Source organism: Pundamilia nyererei, unplaced genomic scaffold, assembly GCF_000239375.1.
Source record: "Pundamilia nyererei isolate P.nyererei 1_Seehausen unplaced genomic scaffold, PunNye1.0 scaffold00006, whole genome shotgun sequence".
NCBI lineage: Eukaryota > Metazoa > Chordata > Actinopteri > Cichliformes > Cichlidae > Pundamilia > Pundamilia nyererei.
Window position 1 is genome coordinate 4675798 of NW_005187407.1, and position 15053 is coordinate 4690850.

Below are 15053 nucleotides of genomic sequence, written 5' to 3' on the forward strand. Positions count from 1 at the left end.
TATTCGTATTATTTTGAGAGGTTTATTTCCTGAGAGTCAAAACTATGGGCAAAGTAAACCACAATTATAGGTCACAGTCACAACTGCCTCTGGGATCGCGCTAGCGCTAAATGCTGCTGTCTAGAGGCAGAGGAGTAAACTACCAAGTGTGCACAGGCTAGTTAGCTAATCAGGTGGCTGCTCAGTCAGCTCACTTGCAGACGAGCGGCGTTGTAGCGGGAGGAAATGTTATCATGGTCATAACTCCAACTCTAGCAAAAAACGAAAAGGCTCGCAACGGTTAAAAGGAAGTAAGTACGATAGTTAGTTGTTGGATTGTTTTTAATTTGCTGGGTTTAGCTAACGCGGAAGGCATCTTAACGGAGTAATCAATGGTTAGCATAACGGACACAATTTCCTCTACTCAGTTTTAAAAGGCGTTTCTTCCCGAGTTGAGGATGTCTAAACGCCTGCGAAACACTGAGGTCTGCGCAGATTGCTGTGTCCCAGGTAAGTAAAACTCACACCATCTATGCAGTGTTTGTCTGTTAGCTGACATTTGGTGCTTAAGAAACACCCCAAATCCAAATAAATCCGATTAGCAGCGCTGGCAACACTTTGGTTTCTCTTTACAGTAATTTAGGGTATCCAGTTTACCTAGTTAGTATTCATGTCTAACGCCATAGCTCCCTTCATGAAAGGAGTTTTTAGGGTGCCGTTTGGTTTAATAACCAACCAAAACCCTATTATAATTATATGATATGTCCCTTTTATATGCCCGTTATAAAATTAACTTTCAACTGCTGGGATTAACTGTTTCTCATGAGTAAAGTGCAATAAAAAAGGGGGCATAACAGTGGTCTTCTGGCACGATGGAACTCAGCTGAACTAAAGGTGTTAATGAGTAATGACTGTATTGTATTTCCTACTGTATTCATAAAGATTTGATTATTTAAAAAAGTCGTTGCATCATTAACCCAAATCTGCAGTCCGTGTCATCTGTAACCAGTCACTTGTATAGAGTAAAAAAAAATAGTGCTATAACTACTTATATGGCATCAGGGTACACGAGCACTCTCTAACAGAGCTTTGTTTTTCGGGACCAATGGCACCAAGCTCTGAGAGCTGAGCATACAATTGTTGTATTGTGTCCGAGGCTGTACTTACAGAAGTTCCACTTGTATAGAAATGACGTGATGCTGTTCAGCAGGCACAGGAAGCAAAACAGGATGCTGAGTGAATTGACCGCATACTCAATGCAGGAGAGATTTTATTTTTCTTCTTCTTGTGGCGACATAATGCACTGTAAATTAAGCAAAGTCTAATAATAGAAAATACATCGGTTTGTTTTGCATCCATCGGTTTGTTTTGCATCATTCAGCGGAACGCAAATATTAAGAAGCTCGTCTGTCATCATGTCACTCATGTCATTAGTTAACCCTGAGCTCTCCTCAGCAGCTGCCCTGGATTGCCCCACTTTATGGCTGCTACCAGTTGTTGGGTGTGAATATTTTTAGCGTTTCAAGATGTGGTATTAAATTTAGCAGCACGTGCTGAGGAGAGCACTGAGACTCGGGAGGTCCTGAGGGACAGTTGTTAGAAGGAGATTCTGAAAACTCGGGGACCAGGAGCCACAATCTGTCCAGCGACCTCCTGCATCTGTTGCTCTTGCACTGCAGCTGCTGTTGGGATTTTTACAGCGCCTGTCCCGTCACTCTATCTGCTTGAAACTCAGTGGGCTTTAGTGTTGTATCATTTTACAGTGTTTCTAGTCTTGAAGTTTGCTGTCAAGAAGAGTCTGTGCACAGATGGAAGACAACTCTGTGACTTTTGCACTGCATGAACCGTGCAAAACAGGCCAAGGTTAAGTAAACACATTTATTTTGGTCACAGAGTCATAGTACACTTTTAATTCATAGGGCAAAAAACACCACACATTAGGTTAATATTGCAGCTCAGTTCTAAGATTATTAGTTCTTCAGGTATTTTCTTTATAGTGCTTTGAAAGAGGAAGCTGCTCTGTTAGTCTTCACTTCCTTTTTACGCAACCCATAGCTTCACCTAAATCTGCAGTCAGAAAGGCGATACATGACTATGAATATGACCTTTTTCACAGCCTGTTTTGAGTTTGGCTTTTTCTTTTCTTTCTTTCTTGGATTGTGTTTTTCTTCATTAGATCTTAAAGCATCCACTCAGCATCTTGTGATATTATTATGTTTAATTATATGACATATAATACATTGTGATCTAGTGTCCAGAAATTTAATGAAAACTCCAACACCAACATTTTGTTAATCCCATGTGTTGAAAGCCAATGAAGATTTTTTTTTTTAAATAAAATATATGAAATAACTATTTTGAAAAGCCTCAGCTATTTCTTCCAGCAGGACACTAGTTTTCAGCGAATGCCACTTGAGCAGGATTAAACAGCATATTTTTCAGGGACCTTTCTCAGCTATAGATAACTATATGTTTGTTTTCTCAGAGCGGGTCTGGGGACAGCTTTGTGCTAAGGGGTCCTCAAAATAATATGCTTTAACTCATAAAATCATGCCATAGCAATCAAAAACTAAATACCTTATACATATGGGGACTATTTACACTATCAAAACAATCAGATTCTGTCGATTATTTCATTCTGTGGGATCTTTGGCCCAACTGAAATTCTTATGTTGTCTCGAAACTCCGATATTATCCCTTTCTGTCATGAAATCACAACTCTTTTTAGGGTGCTAGGAACCTAAAAGATAGTTGTCTTAAGCCCAATCCAGCTAAATCTGTCAGAATTATGAAGGATCCATGCAAAACGGTTACTTCTGTGCCTCTAAACATTTGAGAGCTCATTTTTGTAGGTGCGTAATGGTGTGTGTGAAGTACTGATATCACTGTGGCTTGGCTATAATTTTCAAGAGTCCTATGGCACAGAAGAATAAACTGTATTAAACTTTGGGTAAATTAGCAGTACTTGTGAGTAAGAACTATCAAATGATGTTTTTTCCTTGGACAAAAAAGCAAAATATCATAATTATTACCAAGTAAGCACCTGCCTGTAGTAGTCATCTTACAACAGCGGTAACAGGAGACTCTTTGGGTCCAGCTTGTTGTCAAAAGAGAAGCACTGAGTTGATTTGAATATGATAAAAAGAGAAAGAAAGATTAACTTCCTCGGCTTGATCAAAGTAAAACCAGTGAACTGCTCGAACTCCAAGATTATACTCTAAGTGCACAATTTATCTATCATAATTGTGACCTGGTTGTTTTCTGTTCTCGCTCAGAACCTCGCTGGGCCTCGGTGAACAGAGGCGTGTTGATCTGCGACGAGTGCTGCAGTGTACATCGGAGCCTGGGCAGACACAGCTCCCAAGTGCGCCACCTGACGCACACGCCATGGCCCCCTACGCAGCTGCAGGTAAATAATCCTCAACAGAAATATTTTGATCATTCAGCTGTTGCATGCATATTTATTCTGTTGGCTGTGAACTTGTCTTACTTGTAGTTTCTGTGCTTAGATGCTGAACTAAAGCCATTAGAACATGTTATACTTGGGTTTGGGTTAGTATTACTTCAGTTTTAAATTCAGTAGAGCTGTATGACATCAAGTGCAGCAGATCCCCTGAGGTGTATTGATTTTTGTCCAAATATAGCAAGTGCAGCACAGGAAGGGGATTTATTTATTTATTTATTTATTTATTTATTTATTTTCCCCTCACCATTTGAAGGTCTAAATCAATATGACAAATTATACACGATGCTTTCCTTTTTAATCTAACCTAGATGGTTCAGACATTATACAACAACGGTGCGAATTCAATTTGGGAGCACTCCCTTCTGGACCCTGCGTCTGTGACGAGTGGAAAACGCAAGGCCAACCCTCAGGACAAACTCCAGTGAGTCATAAATGTTTGGAAATGATTATGGAGTACTTTTTTGTTTTTTAATAAAAAAATGACAATGGACTCTCTTGCTGCTTTCTCATTCATAGTCTCTCAATGTCTTTTGTGTGTGTGTGTGTGTGTGTGTGTGTCTGTTTCATGGCATCCCAAAAGTCCAAACAAATCAGAGTTTATAAGAGCCAAATATCAAATGCTGGTGTTTGTCCATCGCATACCTTGCCGAGAGGATGACAGCTCAACAGCCAAGGATTTAAGCAAGGTGAGGAGAAATGGTTGGGTGCAGTGATCCACCAGGGAAAGAAAGGAAGCATGTTTTTGAACAGAGCTCTATTGTTGTGCTTTTTAAAGTCACAGTTAAATTTGTTTATTTCTTTTTTTTCCCCCCAGCAACTTCACTCAAGCGTACGCACTGGTAATCTGGAGACTTGTTTGAGGCTGCTGACACTCGGAGCTCAAGCAAATTTCTTTCATCCTGTAAGACCTTCTGTATTTAAAAGTATCATTTCCGTGTTTTTGCATGTGTTTTTTTTTTTTCTGTCAAATTCTGGCTCATGTTCTGGCTTTTTTTATGTTGATCATTGTCTTGGGCAGGAAAAGGGAAGCACTCCTTTGCATGTAGCTGCAAAGGCTGGGCAAGTATCTCAGGTTGAACTGTTGACCGTTTATGGGGCAGATCCTGGTGCTCCAGACAGCAGAGGCAAAACTCCCATTGACTGTGCAAGGCAAGCCTACGTGTTTATTATGTAAAATAATTATTTATATATAAGACAAAATATTAAGCTTAATTTGACTTTTTAAATATGGTTTTGTAGAGAAGCTGGCCACAACGACCTGGCAGACAGGCTGGTGGAAATTCAGTATGAACTAACCGATCGACTGGCGTTTTACTTGTGTGGACGAAAACCAGGTAAGCGGAGATGTGTCATTTAAAATAAAAAATTTTTAAAAAGCTGAAAAAGCAGCATTTGCTGCTGCTGGGTGAGCAGTAATGTGCAAGAACTCTTGATGTTTTTGTAAAAATAAAATAGTATTTTTGCACCAACAAAGTGATTCTAAGAGCTTCTGGCTGAAAGCTTGGCATATCCGAGCATGCTGTGCAGTGTGGACTTAATAATTTTGAGAAAACTGGACTAGTGGAGGGCAAAAGAAGAAGTGGGAGACCTAAAAACAGCAGACGAACAGTATCTAAAAGTCATATCCTCAAGAAATGTGAAACAATCCAGCATAGACCGGGACTTTTGCACAGTGCTGTAGGTGTTTTAGTGATGTGGCTCTACAGCTGATCAAATTTGCTTATGAGCTAAATACAGATTTTAAATGGTGATTAACAGAAAGTGAATACATTTCCTGTAATTGCCCCGAAGGATTTTGGCACTTATCCAGAACTTTCGCGTTGTTCCTTTCAGATCATAAAAGCGGCCAGCACTTCATCGTTCCACAAATGGCCGACAGGTAAGAAAGCAGAAGCTGTACGTCAGTATGATGCATGTCTACCAATTAACATGCGCCTGGGTGAATGAGTTTAAGTTGAACTGAGCCAGCAGAGTGAATGCAGTGAGGCATTTAGTGATGGTTGTTTTAGTTGTGAGTCTTGTTCTGACATGAAGTTAAGCTTGCTGCAGTCTTTTAAACAGAGTGAGGGAAGTTTTCATTATTAGCTCTAATTTCAAAGCAGAAAAAGAGCAGAAAAATACTTTTGCACGGCAAATGACACATGCGATCTGTTTTAACTGCTTTCATTTATTGGGATCAGGAACATGTAAGTATTACTGAAAATAAACTGCATTATAGTAGCAATAGACCTACAGACCTACGAATTTATTAACAAATGTTCACAAACACAATTTTCTGTTTGCAGCAGTGCAGATTTATCGGAACTTGCAAAGGCAGCGAAAAAGAAACTGCAGTCTGTAAGTGTTTTCACTGTGTTTCATTTAAAATATTCTCCCCTGAAGTTTGCTCAGGTGTGATTTTTCTTTCTTTTCTATTTAATGTAGCTCAGTAATCATTTATTTGAGGAGCTGGCCATGGACGTGTATGATGAAGTGGACAGGCGAGAGACTGATGCAGGTAGAGTTTTACCCCTTACCAGAGGACTCAAATGCATCTATAGTGGTATTCACACGCACTCTTCAACACCTCCACTAGCATTGCAGCTGTACTCGTGCCTTAAACAGCACTCTGCTCATTCTCTGCAGTGTGGTTGGCAACACAGAATCACAGCACGCTGGTCACAGAGACAACTGTGGTTCCTTTCCTTCCTGTGAATCCGGAGTATTCATCGACACGAAACCAGGCAAGTCAGCTGTGCAGAACACCCCTGCAAACGTGGTTGTGTTGGTTTTCTCTCTGTTGTTACCTTAAAGGTTGTGCATTGTTTGTGTAATTTCTTTGTGGTTTTTTTTCTTTCTTTCTGTGTGTTATTTAGGGGCGGCAAAAGCTTGCAAGATTTAATGCACATGAATTTGCAACTTTGGTCATTGACATATTAAGTGAAGCAAAGCGCAGACAGCAAGGGAATCCGATAGTCAGTCCCAAAGGTCGGTGTCTTCTTGTTACTTTCTTCAAAAATCCCCCCGACACCCGAGTCTCATGAAGATACAGAGTAACAAAACAAGTTGGTTTTTTTTCTTGTTTGTCCTAGACAACGTTGAACTTATCATGAAGAACGTGGCCGTCAGACACTGTAGTGATAGCCAGGACAATGACCAGCCTGACTATGATAGTGTGGCATCTGATGAGGATACAGATCAAGAACTCCCATCAAGCAAAGGAGACAGGACCAAGGTACCCAGACAGTATTTTCACAAACTAAAACCCTGAATGAAATCTCTTTTGCATCATTCACCTCTTTGTTTTGTTTGGCATGTCTTTAACAGAGCCTGGACTCGGACCTCTCAGACGGACCCATCACTATGCAAGAATACCTGGAGGTGAAAACCGCCCTCTCTGCCTCTGAAGCAAAGATCCAGCAACTCATGAAAGCAAACAACAGTCTGAGCGATGAGCTAAGGCTCATGCAGAAAAAGGTACCCACCGCGCTCCACCCGTAAGATCACTAACATCGAGGGCCGGACTAGAAGGGGCGGGGGCACAGCGGTCAGCAGAGCACTTCTCCTGCACAGTGCGAACGCTCTCTGGTGTGGAGGCCCAGCCTGTGTTTAGCAATCACGGCCGAACCACCTGAATAGGAATGCTCTGTGGTACGATAAGGCTGCTGTGACACCCTGCTGGTCCACCCTCTGTTATGGCCAGCATGTTCAATTTTCAGAGTCTGAATGTAAACCAGAGATTTCTGTTTTGTTTTTTTTCCCTTTTTTGTGTGTGTGTGTGTTTTGGTTTAACACCAAGGTCACTTTTCCCACCTAATTTATAAATTAAAGTTAAAGCCGGTCTAATGTTACTAACAAGCATGTTTGAAGAAAAAGCATGATATAATTGATGATGGTGTTTTTTTTTGTTTTGTTTTGTTTTGTTTTGAATCCCTTTGATAACACACAGTGACTAACTGAAATTGTATGTGTGTGCCTTGCTTTGTCATATATACTGTGTTTACTGCAATGAATGTTTTTGGATGATTTCCAGCTGTTTGGGGGAACATACTTTAGCACATGTGGACTTTTTGTTTGGCTATTTTTCACAGAACACCTCACCTTATACTGTTAAACTCAACTGATGATTTAATGGGAGACATTTGAGATTTATACAGTTTTAGCTTGCTAAAACGAAACCAAATTGGAAGTTATTAAGTTACTATATACTTATTTGGTAAAGTAAACCTGGTATAAAGTTTACCCAGGGTAAAGTAACAGTGATGTTACAATGTTGTCGTTTTACTTTTAGAGCTGATGAAGAGCATCTAGAGCATTCACGTAACTGCACTCAGTCTGCTGTTGTTTCTCCCCCTGCAGTAAACTGTAGCACACAGCATCATTTAGATAAAGATGTAGTGGAGAAAACGTGCAGCACTGTGGCTTTTCTTGGCTTACTGTGGTTGTACCTTGTAGTTTCAAAAGTACAAATGTTTCTTATTTTGTTAGCTTTTTATATTTAAATATCAGTTCATGATCACATAAGCACAATCTTTAGCTTTATCGCTATTAATCTTCATCACAGTTTTAAAGTAGTTGTAGTATTTAAGGCCAGTGTATTCTTGATCAAATCTTGATGTTTAGAGCATCCCTGAATCCCTTTATAATTCCTGAGTCAGTCTGTTAGTGCTGTAAACCTGGAAGAAGAACCGTGGAAAGCTTTGGATTTCTGCATTGGTTAAGCTATAAAATGTGGTCCAATAATGATCTCAGTCACAGGTATAGACCAACACAATGACTCTCCACAAATGCAACAAAAATACACAAACTGTTGTATTTTTCGTTGACACCGAGTTAGCACTTACTTCAGGTTTGGGGGGGAATAAGTGAACTCTTTAATGTTATTGAACTTCCTTTACCAACCATAGTTTCTAGCGGGTGTTTCCTGTAGCTTCTTATGAGATTTGCACAACATTGAGGAATTTTGGACAGTTTCTTCGGAAGTTCATCAGGATTTCTGGAAGAACAGCCTGCATTGGGCTGTGCTACAACATCTTATCTGGGTTAAGTCAGATTCTCACGTGATCTTTGAAAGAGGTGGGGAAACAGGGTAAAGGTTTCTGAGACAACTTCACCCAAGGTGCAAGAAGAAGAGCAAACATCTGAAAAGGTTGAAGCTTTTTCAAAAACTTGAAAAACCTTGTCCTCTTTTTCAATTAGTCTGTCTCCATTGCCTTGTTAAGTCATTCAACCTCAGCCTCCAGACCCTCAGGCAGCAAAGCATTCCCAAACCATGATGCTCTCTTCACCATACTTTTTCTGTTTAATTTAAGCCAAATTGTTTTTTCATCCATGCTTTAGTAGTATTTTCCAGCTTTGTCCACCTCTAGTCCTCCTAAACCTCTATAGTCCTCCTAGATATTGTTCATAGACTGACTTGGATCACGTGACTTAAAGTACTTCTGGAGAAATCTGTGTCATAGAGGTTCACTTACTTTTTCCTGCTTATACTGGGAGGGAGTGTTTTTTTTTTTTTGTTTTTGTTTTTTTTTTGTTTCGTCAGATTGTGTTGGTCTATAATTGTAACTTGGGAGAAGATCAGACCATGTTTATTAGTTTTTCATGCAGCAATCATGGTTAATCCAAAGTGTTCACGAACCTTTCCTTGCAGCTGAATCTTTGACTTGAACTGCACCTGTGTTTCTTACCTGTACAATGATCTTTTGCTTGCTTATCTTGAGCTTTGCACTGATAGGCAAAAATAATCCACCCAAACCAAAATTCATGTTATTCCTTTGATGCTGTTTCAGACGAGACCTTGAATTTGAATTTCCCTGCACTATAGATACTTAACTACTGGATACTGTCGTCAAGTAAACAGAATCTAAAGCTGTTTGAATATGAATGGCAATGGTTAGTAATGATTAGTGAAGGGTACTCAGCAAGACACTTTTCTATAGGAGGGGTGTTGTGATGAAAATCTATCAGAGCTTTGAGCGAGCTATTCCATAGCTATGGACTTTTTTTTTTATAATTCATTCATAGTTGTGAAAACAGCTTCAGGTTTTGTATATTGGTGACGTGCCAGAAAAGAACATGTTTCAAACTCTGTATCTGGAAAGATTGGTGGTTTCTGCCAAATTATAACCTTGGCAGTAGGAGCGGCAACAATCTATCAAAATTTAAATAGATAGCAATCTAGAGAAACAGTGGCATTAAAGCTAAGCGCCCCTCTTAGTGTATTACTGACATCTCTTCCAGCTGCAATCTCTGCAAAGCGAGAACACCTCTCTCAGGCGGCAGGTCACTACCAATATCTATCAGATCCCCAGCGGTACAGACTACCCTGACCCCTCCAGTCCCTCTGCCCTGAAACGCCGGCAGTCTGCACGGGCCAGTCGGCCCATGTCTATGTATGAGACCGGCTCAGGCCTGAAGCCCTATCTCCCTAAAGGGGAAACTCCTTACTCAGAGGAGGGAATCCCCACCCTTCAATCCTTCCCAACTCATGTAAGTAAGACCTGTTCCCTGCTCTCCTTTGCCATTTCCACTCAGTGACTGTCCCTCATGTCTTCATCCTGTCTGCAGACATTTTCCCCTGCCTGTGTTTGTGTCTCTCCTTACTCATTTTCCACTACGCACGTTTTATTTTGTTTTTTAATTTTTGGCTTCTCCAAAGACTGACTCATTAAAAACCACAATGCGATGCAATGTTAGATAGAGCCAGAGCAATCGCAATATGTGTCCAGTTTAATAACACACACATCTGCAAACATCTGTTGTTAATGGGAGTGCTGCCTTTTTTATTTTTTTGCTAGACAAGACTTAGTTGTACACGCAGAAACATGCTGTCATGGTTTGTGTTGGTTTGTACTGTGTTTTTTATGTTGATAAAGTATTAAACTGCCATACAAATACTCTGTGTTTTTGTAATGCACCATACATTCACACACTCACTTTAACTGTCCATCTGCTCTGTTTGGTTTTAATCCAAGCCTGTGACTTATAGTTTCTGATATTTTTTTCCCTTTATCAGCTCGTTTCCAGGCTATTCAGTGATATGTTTTTTTAAAGCACTGTACACCGAAAGGAAACAGTGGAGCTCAGGGAATAAAAATAGGAGGATTAAGCTCCATTGCATTGTCTTTGTACTATTGATTTATCCTAAGCTAAGAAAGACTTTTATTATTTTGAATTCAGTGCTCACGGTCTTTGCACAGCTTTGCATCGACTCCAGTCCATACACAGTATTTTTTTTAATATCCATTCAGCTTTTTTTGTAAGTCCGTATAAACAGGTCTTTTCATTTTAAGAAATCTGTGTGTGTGTGTCTGTGTTACATTATGATTTGAACCCTGTCTTTAGACGGAAAGGGGCGCTTTTGTGACCACCTCTTCATCCCTTCCCTCATTTCCATCCACCTTGTGTTGGTCGAAGGACGACAGTGCTCAAAAGGTTAAGTACATCCTAACTCGGTCTGCGTCTCGCGGGACGCCGCAAATCCCCTCGGAGCCCAATTCTACCCGTTCATCCTCTGTTCTCCTGCTCTTTATCTGCCCTGCATGAGCCATCCTTCCATCGGCTGTCCTCACCGCCAGATACCTGCCTTCATCAGCATCATCCTCATTGTCCTACTAAACAAATGGAATTTGTGGGGTTTTGTAAAGGCAAAACCTCTGCGTCACTGCTGAGCATTGAGCAGAAATCTGTGCTTGTCATGCAGCGCTGCTTTTTTTGTGTTCTAGAAACTGGTATATGAGATGATATTAAAGTATTTTAGCAAACTATGTGAAGACAAAGGAAAGAAATTGCACATTATATATTGTTTTAGTTGGACTTTTTTTTCATTTGAAATACTCTAAGAATAAGACAAAGTTTCCTTCTGCCCTGTTTCTTACAAACTCTTAGCTACTTTGCTTTTACTTCTCTGACAACCAAACAGTGGAAATCTGTGAGTGGTTTGCAGTGTGAAGCGATTGATCATCTGCTAAGAGGACAATTTATGTAAGCATGAGATAATCCCACAATGTGCTGCATTTAGTATTGCATGCACAGAGAGGATTTTGCTCAGACTCTTGAACGCAGACTGTCAGAGTATGAACATGTTGTGTAGTACAGTGAACTTCCTGTTTTTTTTTAGATGTAGCGTTGAGTGTGAATTTGCATAAAGTTAAGTCACGCTATCAGATCACAGCAAACCCTATATGGTATGAAGATAGCGTGCCTATGTTGTGTGGCATGCACCACTGAGCTCTGACTTCACATATGCAAGTGTGGGCCCTCTGGGGTTTACTTGTCTTTATTTTGGAGGAGAAAAGCTTGTGCCGCACTTGTAAAGTAACGTTTTAGGGGTTGTTGCTTTCTGTGTGGCTGTTTTCAAATGTCACATGTAAATCCAGCCTTGCTTTGGCATTTCAAGAGGTTTCATAAGGTATTAGGAAAGGTAACAAGTGTCATACTAATGCAAATAAATGATATGATCTCAGCATAATCTGCTCTACTAATGTGAAATCTTTAAACTGTAGATGTGCTTTTGCTTTACAGCTTTACTGGCTTGTTTGATTCAGTCCTCTGCATCACCTTTACTTGTTTATACTCCACTTTGATGTGGCTGTGCAGTTTCATGTTGGCACAGCACACAGATGAGTCTTATGTTTTTGCTTTTTAGATGAAGAAAATGTATTTTCACCACAGTTGCTGCTGGATTTTGCCGTGAGTAATACTGGATCTCTCTCATATTGTTCTTTCTTCCCTCCCAGGCTTCAAAATTGGAGAAGCAAAGCAGCATGCCAGAAAGTGACTATGACAACACGTTCAATGACTCGGAGATGGATGACTCGGGGTAAGAAAATCACCCAGAAGTCAGTGAGGCAAAGTGGTCTTCATGTACAGTTCAATAGGAAAAAACAGGTTTTTGCAGGGGGCTTGATTTGTTGTTTGGGGTTTTTTTCACCCACTTAGCAGGTTCTGCAGGAGAGGGAGGCTGAGGAGCAGTGGCTGGCTGGGGGAGGGTAGCTCTATCCCTGAACTTGATGATTTGGAGATGGACTCTGACCCCACGCTTCCCAGCACAGAGGACGTCATCCGCAAGACCGAACAGATCACCAAGAATATCCAGGAGTTGCTGCGAGCTGCTCAGGAGAACAAACATGACAGGTCAGAATGAGATGAAAGGTTTTTGGGTTTTTTTATCAGTTCTGCAACTGATTTATATATATATGTGTGTTTTTTTTAAACTTTCGTTTCCTTGCTCTCATTTTAAATCTCAAGTTCCTCCTACATTCATAGCTACTCTGTTATAATTAGTTCCATGTAAGCCCTGTCATTTCCCCCTTTTTTTTGTCCTGCTCTTGTCACTCTTCCTCCTCACTCTACTTCCTCTCTGCTCCGCTGTTATCATGTTGTTTTGGTGTCGCCACCAATCACTCCTGCCATCAGACCATGTGAGCGTGAAGGTGTGCGTCGGCTCAGGCACAGCCTGGGATGTTTCAGCACTCTGGTACCCTGGGCTGAGAAGGCCCCCTCTCCCCTTCAGCCGCTCAGCCTCCGGTCCCCCGACCCCACCTCCTGGTACTCTGGCTTCTGTCCCTGCCTCCCAGGCACAGTTTTATTTTCCTCTCCCTCAGACACTTTCTTCTTCTGGTCTGCCTCACCTGCTAACAAGCTGTCTCTTTTTCTGTCATATTGTGCTGCATGCTTGAGTATGCCGAGTTTCAAACATCAATTCATTTCATGTTTTATCTTCAAGCACTGACTTTGCTTTAGTTAGGTAAAAAAGGTAAGGTGCATCTGTGCAGTGACTTATAGCTGACAGCATATTTGTTTTTGATCTTGACGTTTTTTACTGTAGAATTAAAGTGCTGTTTACTTACAAGGTTTAAAATGTCTTTTAAATGGCATGTTTTGTAGGTAATCTGTCGATGATGATGGTGCATGGTGTGTTCTGAAAACTAAATTGCACCTCCACTTTGTGAAGTAACCTGATTGCAGTGATGATTAGCTAATTGATCATTCGTATCACTTTTATAACCATTGTATTTGTTACTTTCAGTTTACTTTCTGACTGTGACTTCAATCTTTTCACCTCACAGCTTCATACCCTGCTCAGAAAGAATACATGTGGCTGTAACAGAAATGGCTGCCCTATTTCCTAAGGTAAATAGATTTTTTCTTGCAAAGAATGGATCTGCTAATTGTTTGTTATTTGACACCTGGATGCACACTGCACCCCATTTCTGAAGAGGCCTGTGAGCAGACTTTTTCTATGTTTATTAAGATCATTTAATCTTCCTCTGCAGAAGCCGCGTTCAGAGACGGTGAGAGGCTCTCTGCGCTTGTTGACCTCCAGTGCGTGCAGGCTCCAGGGCGAGTGCCGGAAGGCGGTGCCTTCGGAGGGCTGCCCAGGACCGGACATGCAGCTGGTCACCCAGCAGGTCATCCAATGTGCTTATGACATTGCCAAGGCCGCCAAGCAGCTTGTCACCATCACCACAAAGGAAAATACCAACTAACAGCACTTACAGGGCTGCAAAGAAGTCAGCATCTCAGTTTTGTTTTTATACGCATTTATAGTTATTTTATTGTTTTTGTCTTTTGTATATGTGGTATATGCATGCCTTGTTTTTTAATTATTTATGAATAAGCATTGACAATATTTAAAGACAAAGTCTTGGCGTCAAGGGAAAAGTCAGAAACTTAGCCAGCTTTTGTAGAAGCACATTTTCTGATGGGGGGGGATATGACTTTCCAGCTAACATGCTGGGGAAATAGCTTGTTCTGTCTTTGATAATTAGAATTACAAAATATCATTAAAGAGTTAATGCCTTGCATTAGGACAAAGAGCACAGTAAATCGATATACTGGTCAGTGTTATCAAACCAAAGCCATGCATGGATGCTGAAAAACCATAAATGAGCCATGAAATCGTTATCATTGGATGCTATTACAAACACTCTTGTAGCAAAAGGAGCTTCCTCTAATATATTGCACTGTTTAAGCATCACTACACTGTAAAGTTTTAATATGAAAAAAGGAAAAAAAAAACGAGCGTACGGTTTTGTTAGCTTCCATAAGTTGAAGACTTTACGCACATTTCAGTTTCAGCGCAATGCTGATAATGTTTGTTACACTGAGGGGAAAAAAAAGTTATTAATATGACCTGCTCCCTGCCCAAGTGTAATCCAGTCTGCAGTGCACTTACTGCAGCTATTTATGTGTGCCCATTTGTCAAGTCAATAAATGCAAGAAACACTTGTTCAGGGGCCAAGTTATCATCTTCACCAGCACCGAGATGTTGTTGCATCAAGTTAGGATTATTTGGTGTGTTTCTAATAGGCTACCCATTGCACTGTACACTACAGCCACTCTTGGTGTTAATATTTAGTGCTAGTAACCATACTGTATGTATGTCCATGTGTATTGTGCTCCGTTCTGTTGCTGCTAGTTTTGTGTGTAATGTGCAACATATGGGATCCTGTAATACTGTGCTAGCCAATGTTCAACATCGCCAGGTGTTGCAGATTTCATTTTCCTTCTGAAATCTGTTCTAAGTAACGTCCATCTCTGTGCTTGCATGGAGTGCAGGGATGCGTGATGCAGCAGAAGGTGCATTTTGGGGAAATAATTATTTTCTAAATAAACTTAATTTATA

At 40.6% G+C, this 15053-nt stretch overlaps 1 protein-coding gene across 6 annotated transcripts; it reads left to right on the forward strand.

The window, feature by feature from the left end:
• Positions 1 to 112: 112 nt before the first annotated feature.
• On the forward strand, positions 113 to 13993 carry git2a (G protein-coupled receptor kinase interacting ArfGAP 2a). 6 transcript variants are annotated; one of them, XM_005722201.1, is made up of 22 exons: positions 113 to 290; positions 408 to 489; positions 3255 to 3388; positions 3754 to 3866; positions 4026 to 4131; positions 4260 to 4346; positions 4464 to 4594; positions 4685 to 4779; positions 5279 to 5324; positions 5626 to 5631; positions 5731 to 5782; positions 5870 to 5942; positions 6071 to 6168; positions 6301 to 6412; positions 6517 to 6659; positions 6752 to 6901; positions 9665 to 9913; positions 10769 to 10858; positions 12163 to 12245; positions 12365 to 12559; positions 13495 to 13558; positions 13702 to 13993. In XM_005722201.1, exons 2-22 carry the CDS (start codon positions 438 to 440, stop codon positions 13912 to 13914), a joined length of 2292 nt encoding a protein of 763 aa, XP_005722258.1. In that variant the 5' UTR covers positions 113 to 290; positions 408 to 437; the 3' UTR covers positions 13915 to 13993. The 6 variants fall into 6 exon arrangements, with proteins under 6 accessions (XP_005722258.1, XP_013770163.1, XP_005722260.1 ...); XM_013914709.1 differs by having other exon boundaries at positions 12368 to 12559; XM_005722203.1 differs by lacking the exon at positions 5626 to 5631 and having other exon boundaries at positions 12368 to 12559.
• The last annotated feature ends 1060 nt before the right edge of the window (positions 13994 to 15053 follow it).